Raw genomic sequence first — 16,578 nt, forward strand, 5'->3', positions numbered from 1 at the left:
GGTTGCTTTTAATTCCTTTTTGTCACCACATGGGAGAGGGGCCACAGGTGCTTCAGTTTATTTTCACACTTCTAGCCAATATCTGCTGGGGAGATTTACTACTTGCCTGCAGCTAAAAAGATTCATTGTAAATTTATTACAGTTATATTTCTTCCCTATAATAAGGCTATGCCAAGAAAAGTCAGTAAAGAAGTATTTCCAGTTTTTCAGTTCTGGTTTTCAGATGTGATGTTTTAAAATATCATACCGAATTTAATAAGATGAGTGCATGCAGCTTACTCTTAGGTGAAATTACAAAATCATCAAAAAAATATTTAAACTATAAATATAAATATATATATACTGTTGTACTCCAAGGAGATTTATTCCTTACTATTCAGACACAAGAAGCATTAATTTTCAATTAGTAGCTCAGTTGCTCAAAATAGTTAGGTTGCTCTTTTATGTACAATGCTTTTAGTTGTTGTTTTTTCTGTCCCCCCCCCACATCTCTGTTATTGTGCCTGGATTTTTTTTTTCCCCCCTGTTTTTGTGGAGGAGTTGCTTTGACCGTTGATATGATGTTTTGTATATCTGGAAAATGTGACTGTCTGGAAACTTTCCATTTGCTGACTTTTTCTCAAGTATTGGAGTTGAAGAAAAAAGAATAAGCAACCTGCATTTAACCTATGATCCCTTTCCTTCTGGTTGGAGCCAGCTGTGTCCAGGGTGAAAGAAGAGGTAGCAAGAAGATTTTTGGCCAGATTGCTTTCAAACCTGTACAACAGGATGGCTGAGCATTTGCTTGTTCCTTCTTCAGGAAGCTGGAAGTGTGGAAGTTAAGCATTTTATTGAAGAGGAGGAAGAAGTTGTATAGCTGTTCCAATAAGGACTGCATGTTGCCAAAATGTCAACAATTTACAAACACATGTTTGTGGGCATATTGCAAGCATAGGTCAGATCTTTACTTTTTTTTTCAGACCTTAAGAGAATCCCTGATGTGTTTTGACATAAGAAACAGTTGAGAAGAGAGGTGGTGTAATTGTAGAGGCCTGCCTGCAGTGCTCAATGCGCTGTAGAACACACCCAGCTCAGATGCCAGTGTGGATAGAGAAGATGAGCTCTGAACCATGAAGTTCCTGTATGGGAAGTGTAATTCAGTGAGGCTGGGTAGCCCTGACTGGCTGTGTTGCCTTTGATATTTTTAGTGTCTCTACAGAGTGTCTTACAATCATAACCTTCCTTTTTTTCCCTGTAGAATTAACCCCGTGGGAGTGAAAGCTATATTGTGAAGTAACGCTGAAGCTGGAGGTTACAAGTGTGTTATCTTCATTTGGGATGCACTAGCAAGAGACAATTTGTGGTAATCATAGCCTGTAACCTGACAAACCAACAGTGCAACAGCACTTAAGTTGAGGTGATTATTGTGACCAGGAAAAAGAAAAAGCAACATTTTTTGCCCTTTGCCCCAGTCATGCAGCAAGCACATGTCAAGCCCTAAAGTTAACCCTTTTTTATGTCCTGTTTCTTGTGTAATTAGTAGGAAGCCCAGGTCAGGTCTCCTGTTTGCTTGCTGGGGATCATTGTCTTGTAGGACTAGGGCATTCTACCTAAGAGACAAATAGCTAAATAAGCTTTTCCAGGCTTTCAGCCCATTAATCCCAGGTGTACAGCTAAGAAAGTGAGAACTGGAATAAATACATCATTGTTTGTAACTCTGGTCATATTTCTTCTCTGCACACTGCAGAAGAGAACAGTGTGGCTGAGCATCCCTCTGAGCCACATGGCTCTTTGAAACATGGAGCCCTGAGCATCCATGCTGTGACTTTCAGGGAAGCACATGCTTCCCTCTTTTCCTTTGAAGTACCTGTGTAGCAGTACCTGTGCTTTTTGCAGAGCTTAGGGAGGGGCTCATCACAGGCAGAACAGAATGTGGTCTTTTGAGCTGAATTTTCCACTCTTGTTGGGTTTGACTTTCTGCAGCAAGGTAACATTTTGCTTGTGGAAGCAGTGGGAGTTGGCAAGGTTCGGACTTTAAGCCCTTTCTGGACTTTGGCACTGCTGATCCAAGTGTGATTCCAACAACCCCAGAGGCATTTGTGTGTGTATCCATGTAGAAACCTGGAGGTATTCAGGCCATCGTCTCCATCCCTGCTGTGGTTATCCTGGGAGGATTCCCTCTGGCTGTTCCAGGGCAGCAGCCAACATCCCTATGAAGTAGCCACTACCCAGCCTGTGTAGCTGATTGCCAACAGGAGGTCCAATTAACATTTGGCAATATTGGCAGTTCCATATGGAAACTACCACTCTGCCGCCCACATTTGAACTTCAGCTTTTTCCTTTCATTTAATTAAAACACAATCAAGTCAATTAGCTCATGACAGAGTTTCTCCAAAGTTAAACTCCAGATGTATGGCAAGGCAAAAGCATGCAGATGCCAATTCATTGTGCTGCCTGGAGGTAGATTATATTTCTCCCATTTACCAGTTTATCCACAATGGATTAGCTTTATTTTTTTCCCTTCCAAGTAGGTTAAAAAAAAAAAAAAAACCCAAAAAAAACAACAAAAAACCAAAAAAAAACCCACCAAAAAAAAAAAAAAAAAAAAAAAACCAAAACAAAAACACCCACAAAACAAAAATGTGAGAACAAAAAAAAAAAAACATTCCATCTGGTTCAGGTCAGGAAAAATAGTAATTTGAGATACTTATTAAAAATTATATTAATAGTGTCAAAATTACTTCTGATTTTTAATGACTACGTCAAACCTTTTGTCATGCAGTGTCTTGAAGTCTGCCAGTAAGCTTGAGGAATAAGCAGCTTATATTCTATAGTAAGTTGATGACTTACTGCTAATTGGGGATAATAGGCAGCTGCAACAACAGGTTCATTTTGCTGGCATAAAAACCATGATTACCAGCTCTGTGCCCTCTGGCAAGGCAGTATAGAAAATCATATTGTTGTCAGAAGAGGTTTGAGGTCTCAGTAAACCAAGATGACTTTGGCAGCGCATTCCTGCAAGGCAGCACACTGCAGTGGGAGGAAGAGAAAAAAATAACTGTACTAGCTAACTGTTAGTTAATAAGCACAGAAGTTGTATCCAAATCCACATGTAAGGTAACTCTGAATTGGGACCAAGGCATCTTCTGCCGCATTTCTCAATTCATTCATGGTTAGATGTGGCAATACCCTGAGTCACCTGTATTCTGACAGGATGAAAAAGCTTTCCTCACATGCTTTAAGAATGATGTGGTGATACCACAGCAATACTGCAAGAGAATTATTGCTAGTGAAAGTATTAGGCACCAGTGCTACCTCAGTGCCTTGATATCAGCGGGGCACTTGATTCTGTGCCTTTTCCCCTCTTGGTTATGTTGTCCAGCTACAGGAGGAGGACTTTTCCTTCATCTTGCCACTGTTAACCTTGCTGTATGACAAGGATCCAGAGCTGCAGAGTTGCAGTACAGGTGGGTAAGCCTTTGTTGATGTGGGTGAGAGAAAGGATTGCAACATGAAAGGTGCAGCATGGTAGGGAAAGAAGAGAACTTGACATTCTGCTGGCACCATCTTGTACTTAACAGCCCTGATGTGAGAAAGAATCCCTTAAATATCTACCAGGACTCAGCAGGATTGGATTAGATCAGTTGTGTAGAAAGGTGCTGGTGAGGGGAGCGCAGGTTAGGTTCTTCTGCTGGCTTTTCTTTTTCACTGCCAAGAGAAAAAATATACAGAAGTAAAAAAAAAAAGAACATCTAATACAATAAATATAGTCCTCTTTTCTTTTGATCATGAATTTCTTTAAGTCAAAGTTTTTAAAAAATGATGTTGCTGCCTTCCAATCACAAGGCCTGGAACCAGCAGAAACACACTGTTTAGTTCACAATAATTTATATTAGATTTGCTTGAAATTATCTGGTGGGTGGCTCTTCTGTTGCATTTTGCTCTTATAAAGTTAGTTGAAAGTTCTTATCTGAAGAAAGCATTAGCATGTGCCAGTGCTGACGTCTTAGTGTTGAAGTGTACCATGCCCTGGGAAAACTGTGATGATTTCACACACCTGCCTAAGCCACAGAGCATCTCTGGAGATCATTCACAGCAGTAAAATGTTTCCTCAGCAGCTACAGAGATCAGCACTGCTTATTGCAAGTAGCCTTCCTGGGATAAGACATGTTCAGTCATCTCTAAGCATTTGTAGGAAAGTCAGGGTCATCCACAGACTGACCTAATTTTCTCTGGCTGCCCACAAGCTTGAGGAGATGCTGTCCTTTTTGTACATTTCATCTGATTGATGGCCCATGTGGCACGATTTGGCTTTGCGCTGTCTCCGCTAGCCTTGTTGTTGGCCTTTTGCAGCAAGATCTCCTCATCGTGTGACATTGACGTGCAGGATTCATCCTCACTTCTTGTCCTTCTTGTGCACCCAGCTGATCCTGCAGCTGGAAAATCTTCCCCTAGTGCAAAGGACTGGAATATGGTCGTGTAAACTATGCAGATACTATAGCCAGATGTCCTAGTGTCAAACTTCTTAATGTTTATTGAAGGCAATGAAATGACTCACTGGATTTTTGAAGAAGGCAGGGCTTCAAGGCACTATGTATACAAATAAGAGTAACACAAGTCAGCAAGCTCCTCTAAACCTCAGAAAGCTAAGATGTTTCTTTACCCCTCAGTGAATATGTATAATGTTTGTAACGATAGGTAAGGAAAAACACACCACTTTATTCTTAAGTAGTACATGACCTATAAAGCAAATAGTGTGCATCTGAAGCGTCAGTTTCCTGTGGAGTGTTTCAGACAAGAGGAGTAATAACTTTTGTAAAGATCTTTCCATAAATGCTCTGAAATGTCCTTGCTGAAATTGTTTTTTCTAAATTGTTTTTTTCTAAATAGTTTATTAATTGATAAAATGTGCTAGCTTGTGAATATATATGTATACACATAATATATGGGCTTTTGAATATAAATAAGTTCTTTTTTCTAGACATATTACTTTATCTTAGATTATTTCTGAAGTTGGTCAGTAATATCTGGCTATGCTTATTCCTTCTTTTCAAATATATATTTCAAATGAGGGAATTGGTACAAGGTCCATGGATTAGTAAAGTCCCAATTTTGAACACTTTTTGAACTCACTAGATAAAGCAACTCCTTGCCTTTTATTGTCAGAAGGAATTCATGTTGACATCTGTTTTCAAAAGTTTCAGTCTTCCTGAACAGAATTATTTTCCATGAATTTCATGTATTTGCTCAGTTTGACAGATTTCTGTAACTAGGATGAATATGATTATTTTGGAGTTACCAGTTTTCAGCAGAGGGCAGAACAGGGACCAATGCAAATCTGTATTTCTCTGTGGGGAGCTATTGGAGCCCTAACTCTCCTCCATTTCTGCTCCTAGGCACAGGGAAAAAAAATCTAGATGAGGTTTTTGTGAAAGTGGTCTTCTGCAATAGGCTATACTCCGTGACTCAGGAGCATTTGAAAAGATCAGCATTCTAGTGCTTATAAGACCATGCTGTCTGTCAGCAGGATGCAGGCTCTTCACACCAGTAGCACAGCCTTTCTGAGCCACTGGAGAGAAGAGCATGGTTTTTGTCCTGCTGCCTCAAGGGTGGGTAGCTTCTCACTCCAGTGAGCTCCTATCTCCCTGCTTCTGCCAGGGAGATATTGCCTGGCTCCTGTCCCAGGACAGAACTCTACAGCCAACAGATCCTCATCTCTTTTCTTAATGATTTCACTTCTGAGTATTTGGATTTACTAGTGCTGATTTCACAGAGAAACTGTGTATTTCCACATCCTGTAGCACCATGGGAATCTTGACTGGGAGGGACTCAGGAGGTTACTTGGAGCAGGACTGTTCCTGACAGTAGGTGAGATCAGCCCAGAAGGAGCTTTGCCTGGCTGAGTCTTCACGTCCTCCCAAGACCTGTTCCAGTGCTGCACTACCCAACTCCTGGTGGTTGTTTTCCTTACCTCTAACCTGGCTTTTCCTGGCTGCAGACTGTGGCCCTCATCCCTTCTTAGGTCAGCTGGAATTGCAAAGATAAATTCTTCTCTCTTGTCTTTGTACATACACTCCAAATAACTGTAATTCTCCCTTAGATCCACAGTTTCCAGCAGAGGCTTCTGCATTCCATAGGGGACTGCAGTCCATAGGCAATGCCTGTCAGCTCTGACAAAAGTGCAGTCCCTAATTTCAGGCAAGGCACCCCTGCAGGGCTCCTTGTGCTGCCCTGTGCCTCTCTGCAGAGCTGCTCACTGCCTTTGGTGATCTTCTCATCCCTCACCTCTCACCTGGCTTCTCAGGGATAGCTGTGTCATTTTAAGGCAGTCTCATTTTAAATCTCTCTAAGGTTCACCTTGTTCTCCAGGGCACACAGGTGAAGAAGTTTATCACTAGTTTTAACTTCATAGACTTTGAAGTTATACAATGAATCTTTCCTGTCAGTACTTTATTTCAAAACCTTGGAAATAAAGTTTCTTGGACTCTGTTTGCATTACATCAGCTTTCTCACAGAAAAGATTTTTTTTTTTTTTTAGCATCCTGGATCAATCTAAAGCCTAGAACAAATATAGGACTCATTGCACGTCATTTGTCTAAGAAACAGAATAATAAGATTGCACCATGATATTATGTGGCTGAATATGTATCTTTTTAGCAGCTAGGTCACAGGACCAGGATTCAGGAAGCTATTTGGCAAACATAAAATTAAGTGCTTAACAATTATGTGCCTCATATTTTCCGTTTGTCAAATGGGGGCATTGATATTTCTTTCTTTGAATAGCATTTCTGATTTAATGATCTATGATTATCATTACTACTGTTCAGAGTGGCATCAACTCTATTCCAAACTGGTTATAATTAGAATGTTTAGATGAATGAAAGCAATTACAGAGCCTATAGGCCACAAACAGCCCATGATTAATTTTGTGTCTCTAAGTAATGGCAGTTGCTTCATTGCTCATAGGAGCAAAATTCTGTACATTGGAAGTATTTGCAGGACTACAAATGGAAAGCTTTAAGAAACCTTAATTCTTAAATAGAAATAAATAATTGTAGATTTCTCAGAGTAGTTTATTTTAACTGTATGCTGCAGCATGTTGTGGGATGAGTCTTAATTGGTTCACGAAACTCAAAGTTTGCTAAATATTGGCTTTCTTATAATTCAATATGTTTTTGCAGACAGAAATCCTTTAAGTTTTGGCTCCAGTTCAAAAGCTTATTGTTAAATACGCTTTGTTAGTAAGAAGCCTGACTCATGGCAGGCTGTACTGGGAAGGACTGATTACCAGGGATATCAAACAGACCTGTTCCCATTCCACTGCCAGAACAATTATCTTTAGAGTTTGTTTAAGAAAGGATTAATTTTACCCAAAAGAAACAGTTTATGTTTTCACATTGCAAGGGTTTTGTTTTCTATGTGGTGATAGCTAGTTATTCAACTTCACCATGGTTTGGGAAAAACTCACCCAAACAGATGTTGGAAGAAATTCTCCTGTAGTGATAGAAAACCACCGGACTGTGCAAATACGCCAGATGAGCATCACAAGATGCAAGTTCTGGACAGCTGCAGTTGCGGTGCTGAGAAGCACTGAAGCCCAGGGTTGCCTTCTGGAACAGGAAAAATCCATGCTGATGCACACACAGCCTGTTGCAGTCTGGTAGTGGAGGAGTTTAGCTGTTGGGTACTATTTCATTTTTCATCCTTAAGTTATTTTTATTTCTTTTCTTTATACAGTTGATGGTTTGGACAAGGCTTCAATTGCTAACTCAGATGGACCAGCCCCAGGATCCCAAACTCCCCCCTTCAAGAGGAAGGGCAAACTCTCCAACATTGGCAAAATCTTTAAACCTTGGAAATGGCGGAAGAAGAAGACCAGTGACAAATTCAGAGAAACATCAGCAGGTATGTCTGTGGTCCTTTGGTGGCAAACAGTAGAAAACTGTGATGGTTTTGCAGGGTAATATTTGAAAAGCTCTTTGAACTTGTTAGATGGCAAGGATTATTTAGGCATGGTATTTGACATACAGAAAAACAGTTTGAACCTTGGCAAGGAAAAACCGAACCTTGTTCAGCTTCTGTCTTGAACCTATCCCCTAAAATACACAGCTGATTTGTTTGCTATACATATCCTCAAATATATTGGAAAATCTCTCTGTCCTCCTGGTAGTCAGTGACTTGAATTATCAAACAAACCTTGCCTTCATGGGGACAGAAGTTTGGGGGAGAAGCAGATGTTGCCATGCCCTGCAGAAGAACGAGGATCAGCTCTGCAGCCCCTGCCTTCATAGAGGCTGCTCTACCCCTTCACTTCCCCACTGACAAGGCTGGAGGATGGTCTGAAATCAAATGCTGTGATTGAATTATATTCTGTCTGAAAAAGTGGGATATTAAAGGCTGGGATTTAGTTAGCCAAACATAGTTGTTTGGAGCCACCTGAGATGCTCTGGGGTGTTCTGACTGCTCTCCCAAAAGGTTTGATATCATATTTGTCATCCCTGTGCAGACAGCTCCAAAACCCTGGGGCATCTGAGGTGGCTGTAGACATCCATGTTTAGAAAACTGAATACCACCCTGCATATATGTGTGTGTGTGTCTTTTTGTCACTGCTCTAGCCAAACTTTCTCTGCAAAAATCCCAAACTTCTGGTTTGGGATTCAAACATTTGATGTTGTGGTTTCCTAAACTTGAGTTTAATTAGAGTCCCGTGAGCTTCTGTGAGCTCTTTAGATTAATTGCCACAGTGCAAGCCCTCTGTCTACTGTCTTCCAAGGCTGTAGGCAATAAAACCAACACTAGTTTCCTAAAGTGTTTTCAGGAGGCATCCCTGAATACTTAGAAGTACACTGCTTGACATTTTAAACCCAGCCCTTACATAGCAACCCCTGACAGTTACAGCAAGGAGCTCTATGGTTTGACAGTGAAACTTCTAAAACAAACTTTTATACACAAAAAGGAAAAAGAAGCCATTTTCTCTGGTGTCTTAATCACTCCAGATGCCAGCTGAAGTTTTGAGCAGATTTCTGAGCTCTTCAAATCCTTCTTTCTCTCCTTTTTCCTTTTTTTTTAAATTTTTCCACATACCCTGCAACAAACCCCCCACAATTTCTTGTGCTACTGCAATAAAAATAAAAAATCCCCTCAGTCTGATATCTCCTTCATCGCTTCCTGTTTCCTTCAGTTTTCCCAGTACTTTTATTGTATTTCTAAAGCAAAGTTATTTCTGGTTAATGACTCTTGAATGTTCTGCAGCTTCTCCTGGACAGGTATGTGATTTTATATGCAACGAGTTCTTTAGAGTAATGATCATTCATAAGCTGTATATGAAGAGATTCCCTAAACTTTCACAACCTATTAGCATGTGTTAAACTGTTACACCATTAAATAATAATGGATGTATCATTTTTAAAAAAACAAATATCTAGTAAGTTCATGTTAAAGATAGCGTTTCTTATGTTGTACTGTCTTTCTTCCGAGGGCCTGAATCCAGTCTTGCAAGCATGATGCATCAATTCTTATAATGCCACAGCAAAGCACGTGTTCGTATTTCTTTTACAAAAGCAGGAAATGAAGCACAAAGAAATTACGGTCAACATTTTCAAAAGTGCCTCCTTAGATACTCAGTCTACTTAATTTACTGGTCTTGTTCATGATGTTGTGGTCCCTCAAGACACTGATTTGCTTTTGAACTGTGCATGGGATCACGTATGTTTGTGTATGTGCTTCATGTGAGGCTGGAACTTGAATTGAGAAGTAGTTTGAATTGCACTCATCCTGCCTTAGATGGTAATTTCAGAGATGAATAAAAATAGTATTCCCTGTATTTCTTGAGGAAATAGACCCAGGACCAATGAAGACTGAGAAGACACATTGACGTGGCAAGCTGCCCCTTGCTGCTTGCTTAGTGACACGGCAGAAGAAACTTGCTTATCTAACTTGAGAAGGAAATGGGAAGACGTCCATTCAAAATTCAAATCCTACAGGATATCCTCTTCCTCACACTACTCAATCAGAGGTGTATTTTCATTACCAAGTGGGGGCTGTGTGCCTGCCTCTTACATGCAGGAAGCCCATTTCCTGGCCTGGGATCATGGGAGAGTGCACGATGATCCTCATTTATTGCCAGTTCTCTTAACAGGGCTTCAGCGTGGTAAATCCACATGCAGCTGGAGAAGGGGTTTCTTCTAAGACAGAATGTGGGCTATTGGAAGGAACTCTCATTACTTTCTCTGGGTTTTCAATAGGCTTTATGAAATAGGTTCTTGCTGTAGTCTTGCCAGGACATGTACCGTGGAGCACTTTTTGACTTAAGAGCAACTGGAAGATGTTTGTAAAAAGCAAATACCACAAGCATCAAAAAAGGAGTGATGTTTAGATGTTAGATGTTAATATCTGTGCCAATGTGGGAATGATGGTTGGAATTTTTCACTTTAGCAACGTGTTTTCCATGCTCTGTCTCAGACAGTCTGTTCTTTGGGCACTGGCTGTATGCTTTTTGCCTAGAGGGCTTTCAAAATAAAGGGAAAACAAACATAAAATGCCATCATCTCAAGGGTTTCTCTCCTCTGCAATGTTTTGCTGCAAAGGAAAAGACAGCAGTTTGTGTCTTGGCACAAAGTAGATGCCACTTCAAAGCTTCACTGCAAAAGTATATACAGAGAGAGATCAGAAGGCAATTTTAGTTCTTACTAGGTCAGAAAAAAATTAATAATCAGAATTTTCTCAAGCTTCTCTTAGAAGAACAAAACTAAGTACTGGAGAATATACAGAATCTCACAGCACTCTTCGAGTCAAAGAATGGGTTTTAAGAGTGCCTGAGATTTGCAGCTGCTGACCACCACTAAGCAGTCTTTTTTGTGGTGATGAAGAAGGGGAGAGAGAGAGAGAGAAGCTGCTTTTTGAGGTAAACTGTTCCCATTAATAGTGTTACTATTATTTGTATTGGGCAAAACAGGAAATATTTGTGAAGAGGAGTAAGATTTACTGGAGTAAATGAGGGCTGCATACAATACAATAAATTTACATATTTTCTGATGGTTACACCTGAAGTCAGGGCAAGTTCTGCTGCTGACTGCAGCAGGGGAAGGATTTTTACCTGGGATTTTCTGATTCTTCTGGATCATGAGACTGGAGACTGCCTGCCTGCCTCACCTCAGCCTTCTTCAGTAGGCAAGGACTCATAACCAGTTACCTTCACAGTCAGGACTGATCTCTTTGTAAAAAATCTCAATACATACTTGTACACAGATGGAGAAATTGTTCTTTATATTTTACTACTGCTTAAAATTAGAAACAGTATGTTGGTGTTCATGTTGAAATTTTATATTTTTTGCCACCTATATATATATACATATATATATCTACATATTATATATATGACAGACATGTTGAGATATATATATTAATGTAGATAGATATATACATTCTTATATGCACATATTGCAGACAATATTTGTGCTGATAGCATCCGCTGCTCACTTAGCCTAATTGCACAGAGTTTTAAGAGTTTCAAACCAGTCTGCTGAGCTAATTACTTCTGACTACTGTTATGTTTCAGTAAGCACTCCTAAAATGATAGAGTTACAAAGTCAAGGATTCAGAAGTCAGGAAATGTTTGAATGATGGTGCTGGGTGACAGGATGGTACAAAATGCTTGACTGTGTAAATGTGAAATATAGTGCATAATCTAAAATAAACCAAATATATTGCATAATCAGCAGTAAACCATACATTATGATGATGAGTCCACACTGACTAAATAATGCCCAGTATAAGTTCCTAAGTTGACAGGCTACTCATTCCTCTTATGGAAAGGGACATATTTTTGCCACTTTGATTCAAATTAAGATTCTGCCTTTTTCTTTGTAGGAACTGAAATTATGGTAGTAGTAATGAACACTAGCTTGATTTTTATATTCTTTCCATGGGGCAAATAATATTTAAAATAAATTAGCTTTCCAAGCTGAATTAATTGAGCTTAATCCGTTTAAATAAAACCACCAATCATGGCTAGCATTTTAGAAGATGGACGACTGGGACTTAAGCTTCTTATCTGTTCACAAATTTTCTAATATGTAAAATGGAGATAGTTATGTCTCAGGGTTGTTATGAAACCTGTGTAATTTATGAAATGCTTTGAGTTTTTTTTAGTTGGAGTGTAAGGGGTTCATGCCTTTTAATGACAATTGGCATTTCCCATGATAATTAATTCAATATAGTTGTTAATTCAATGTTGTAGAACTGAAAAAAAAATCATCCTGAAAACTAGAGAGAGACATTGATGGGGGAAGGTCTGATCCAATGTTCTTAACTTGATGGAAAAAGCATTGTTGTTTTCAGGTGGCATTGAATTGTCCCACAGATATGTAAGAGATCATCTCATTTCACTGTCCCCAAGAAAAGAGATGTAAAAAGAAAGCAGAGAGGAAAACATAGTGGGAATTAAATAATATTTGTAATGCTGAAATAATAATAAAATAATATTTATAGAGTGCCAGCAACAAAACAAGTATAAAGTGGATGTGTAAGGTGTTCATCCTTCAGGGCTGTGTGAAAGGAGATTTCACCCTGCTTGTGAATGCACCTGCTCTCTAGAAAAACCAAGACACTCCATCCATGCCTGCCCACATAGTCCTCTGTCTTCATAACCCCGCATCTCTTTAAAAACAATCTTTGTGGGACTGCTCCCCTACATGAAAAACTCTTTGCAAGCCCAGGATGTGTTCCTGTGCCAATATGTGTGACAAGGCACATGCTTTAAAAAATACATGGGAGAAACTGGAAGAGCTTGTGAGTAATTTGGGTGTGGGATCCAAGGCAGTATAAGTTGATTAGAGTTCAGGCTACCACACTCTCCCCAAGGAGGCTGGCTTGTATTGAGAGTCTGCAGCCACACTCATGGGCTCCTTTATGCTGTCAAATGTGACTTGAATGCTGCAGAGAGGTCTGACCTTTAATGGACAGATCCCTCGAAGTACCTGAGTATATAGACACAGACTTAATGCCAGCTTATGTGTTCTTGAGCCAGTAATGCTTGCATTTGTGAGCTCTTGATCTCACAGGCATGAGTAGCTGGAGCTGGGCTGGTTAAAATGTTTACTACCTCCATCTCTTCTGCCAGGAGTTGGTGCTCTTTTTGATGGGGAAATGCATCCTATGTTGAGGAGTTGCCGAATCGCTGCACTTTGCAGTGTGAGAAATAAACCTGGTACTGTAACTTCGGAAAGCACAGAATCTGAGGGACTTTTCAGAAGAGCGTGTAATGATAAAACAAGGGGAAATGGCTTTAAACTGGAAGAGGGTGCATTTAGATTAGATGTTAAGAAGAAATTCTTTACTTTGAGGGAGGTAAGGCACTGAACAAGTGGTGCAGAGTTGTTGTGGATGCCCCATTGCTGTAGGCATTCAAGACCAGGTTGGATGGCTCTTTAAGCAACCTGGGTTAGTGGATGGTGTCCCTGCCCATGGCAGAGGCATTGGAATGAGATAGTTTAAATTCCCTTCCAGCTGAAACCCAAATTCTGTCATTCTGTTCAACCATCCCCTTCTCTGATGGAGAAGGAGAATGGGAAGCTGTAGGAATTGATGTCTTCAGGCACCTGAGGTCCGCCAGTCTGGCTGTGTCAGCAGAAAGGTGTTTTGCTAGGCATGAAGGGAAGCTTTCTCCAAAGAGTCAAACTGCCTTTCTCCATGCCTTCACAGGAGCCTGTCACTTCACTGTATGGCTGAGTCACTCCAGCTGGGCTGACACAAGTGAGATTAAACACTGCACGAGGTATTATCACTCTGCATACAGCAATTAGACTGACCCTAGAGAGTGTTTGAATTGGTTGATGAGACAAATAGCCCTATCCCATAGCATTAATAGGATGAAGTCCAGAGCAGCTGAAGTTTCACCACATGCCCTCAGCTTGAGGTCCAAATGTCACACGGATTTTGATGTATGCATGCAAACAGAATCCAAGAAAACCCAGACCACTTCTTCTGCAGAACCAGAGGAAACAAGAATTCTCTTTCTATAAAATAAAAATAGTTCTCTTTTTTTCACGATCATCAGCAGTATGAGAATAAATCTATTCTTAACTGTGCTTTTTCTTTAGTGTTGGAAAGGAAGATTTCGACAAGACAAAGCAGAGAGGAGCTGATAAGAAGGGGAGTGCTGAAGGAAATGCCCGAGCAAGGTGATAACGCATTAACTAGAATTTAGCTACTAAGCACTAAACATGTATGATAAAGCCACTGGTTTATTGTTTCCATGTCGTATAAATAGGTATGAGGAGACCAACTGAGAAGTGTGAGAGGTCATTTGGGCCAGCTGACAACTGAAATTAAGGGATTTGTGCTCTGTAACTTCTTCTGCCATAGGTGCCCCAGCTGGTCATGTCCTGAAGTATTTTAATGCTCACTGTAAATAATGCGACTTCTGTGGCTCCTGCTTATAGTTTGCCAGAATTTTTTCTAATTAGTGATAAATCTATTTTTGAGTCAAGGTCTGCTGTCTAAAGCCACTAGAGTATAAAATGAATTTTTTTGGCTGTAAAATTAGGGGCTTTGGAACCCAGAAAAATCAATATAATGCATTTCAAGTATCAAAAAGTATCAGTGCTGGGATCTTATGGATCCCACCGCTATCACACAGGCCACAATCACAAATGGCACCAGCATAAAACAGTGGACAAGAAATCACTTGTTTCAAAATGCTCTAAGGTTTAGTAACTGGCATTAGCCAGAATTTACCTTTTGAAAGGCATGATTAAGCCAAGGTAAACGCTTCTATGCTACATCCAATTATGTTTCTAGTGGTATTCTCTCTAATATTCTTCTATAAATATAGATCAAATAAAAGTCAAGTGAGTCAAATGATTTTCTGTAGCTTAAAATTACAGCACTTGTCATTTTATAAAGGAGTCTAAGAGCTCCACATTTTCCAAAAATAATTTTCTCCTAGAAATTGTATTTTTCTGTGTGATCTGAAGAATCAGTAGAGTATCAGTGTGTATGGGTTGTATCATACCCATAGATATTTAGAAGTAAAGGATCTGTTTGTTGATGTCTGACATCCCTTTTCTATACAGGGTTTGGCTAATTATCAGACTATGACATTCAGCATAGCTGGCTTCTGCACTTGTCTCTGCTACTGTCGTTGTCTTAAAACAAGACTTTTAAACTCTCCATACCTCAGTTTGTCCATCTGTGGATTTGTTGTGGGTTTTGCCATGTGCTTTACTGGGGACCTGTGTGACCTTGTCCTTTCAAGGTTGTGAATTGTATTTACAGTTGGGACAGTTAATGAAATATGATAACTTCTCAGGTTGGCTACAGTCTGAACATAAACACTGTCATTTGTGATAAAAGTATGAATACTTTGGTCATCAGTGTCCTTGACCCTCTCTTCCATTCTTAAAGGGAATGGGACTTTGGGTTCCTTACAGAGATTGAGCAAAGTGAGAAAATGATATAAATATGAACCATTTTCTTTTCTTTCTCTCATATCAATCTGGTCTGTGTTATCTTCATCACATTGTGCTTCATGTTTGATGAAAATCATAATTTTTAAGGACATTTTGAAAGAATATGGGGTCTGAAGGTGCTAAAAATAGAGAGATAGGAAAGGCAGTTAAGGAATGTGAAGGTAGTTAGAAGGAATGACTATGGGGATGAAAGCTAAAAGAAGAAATTACATGGAGACTTGAAATGTGAGAGGTAAGAAATGTGAAGAAGTGACAGTGTTTCACAAGGAGTGACGAAGAATGAAGTGGAAAGTGGCAAGTGCCACATGGAGGCAGGAGGTGTTTGCAGAAGCAAGACGTGAATAAGAGGTGGCAGTGGCACATGTGGAGGCGGAGAGGAGAGAGTGGATTTAAGAAACCCTGGAAGAGAGAAGCTGAAGAAACTGAATGTTGCAGTTAAGGTAAGTGCAAGTGTCAGCTGTAGTAATTTAGGCAAAGTTAGGAAGGCAGAACTAATTTTTCACAAATCAAGTTGATCTTAGTGTGCGGAAGGTAATGAAACAATCACCTGAGTGGGAGCACCCAAGGTGGTAGGACAGAGGCTGCATAATTGTGTCGAAACAGGGGAAGTGCCAAACATCCAGGTCTGATAACACACAGCAGGGAAGAGAAGTGGAATTGCCACAGTTAGTGAAGAATCAATGGGTGAAATCAGAAGAGATGCCATGTAGATCTGCTTACTTTTTGGATTGACAGCAAGAGAATCCTGCTGAAAGAAATTACCAGAGAAGAAAATCAGCAGCAACTTTAAAGTTCATGGAAGAGAGAAAGCTGTAAGCCAGCAAGAATAGCACTTTTCAGTTAATATAGAGACAAATAGGGACATAAGTTTTTTCCAGAATCAGAAAAACTCTGAAGCTCTGGGTAAGTGACTAAAGTAACATCAGAGTTGAGAAAGAATTTGACTTGCGGAATTTAATTATGATATGACATGTGATACAGGAAGACTTCACCTTGGTTTTTTAAGACTGAATGATGTCTTTATGGCATATTTTTATTAAGTAAATGGGCACATATATTCTGAGAAATTCTGTCAGAATTCCTGGCTCATTTGCATGCTGGGAGCGCACCACAGTAGTTCTGCAACTCT

The 16,578-nt window shown here is 39.9% G+C and overlaps 1 protein-coding gene across 5 annotated transcripts in view; it reads left to right on the forward strand.

The window, feature by feature from the left end:
• Window positions 1-16,578, forward strand: part of PHACTR2 (phosphatase and actin regulator 2) — a 130,751-nt gene that overhangs the window by 78,078 nt on the left and 36,095 nt on the right. For all 5 annotated transcript variants that reach the window (XM_053938525.1, XM_053938522.1, XM_053938526.1 and 2 more), the window contains exons 2-3: window positions 7,717-7,884; window positions 14,079-14,159. In XM_053938525.1, coding sequence (XP_053794500.1) covers window positions 7,717-7,884; window positions 14,079-14,159 — 249 coding nt within the window. The remainder of the gene's footprint in view (window positions 1-7,716; window positions 7,885-14,078; window positions 14,160-16,578) is intronic.

This window comes from Vidua chalybeata, chromosome 3, assembly GCF_026979565.1.
Source record: "Vidua chalybeata isolate OUT-0048 chromosome 3, bVidCha1 merged haplotype, whole genome shotgun sequence".
Classification (NCBI taxonomy): Eukaryota; Metazoa; Chordata; class Aves; order Passeriformes; family Viduidae; genus Vidua; species Vidua chalybeata.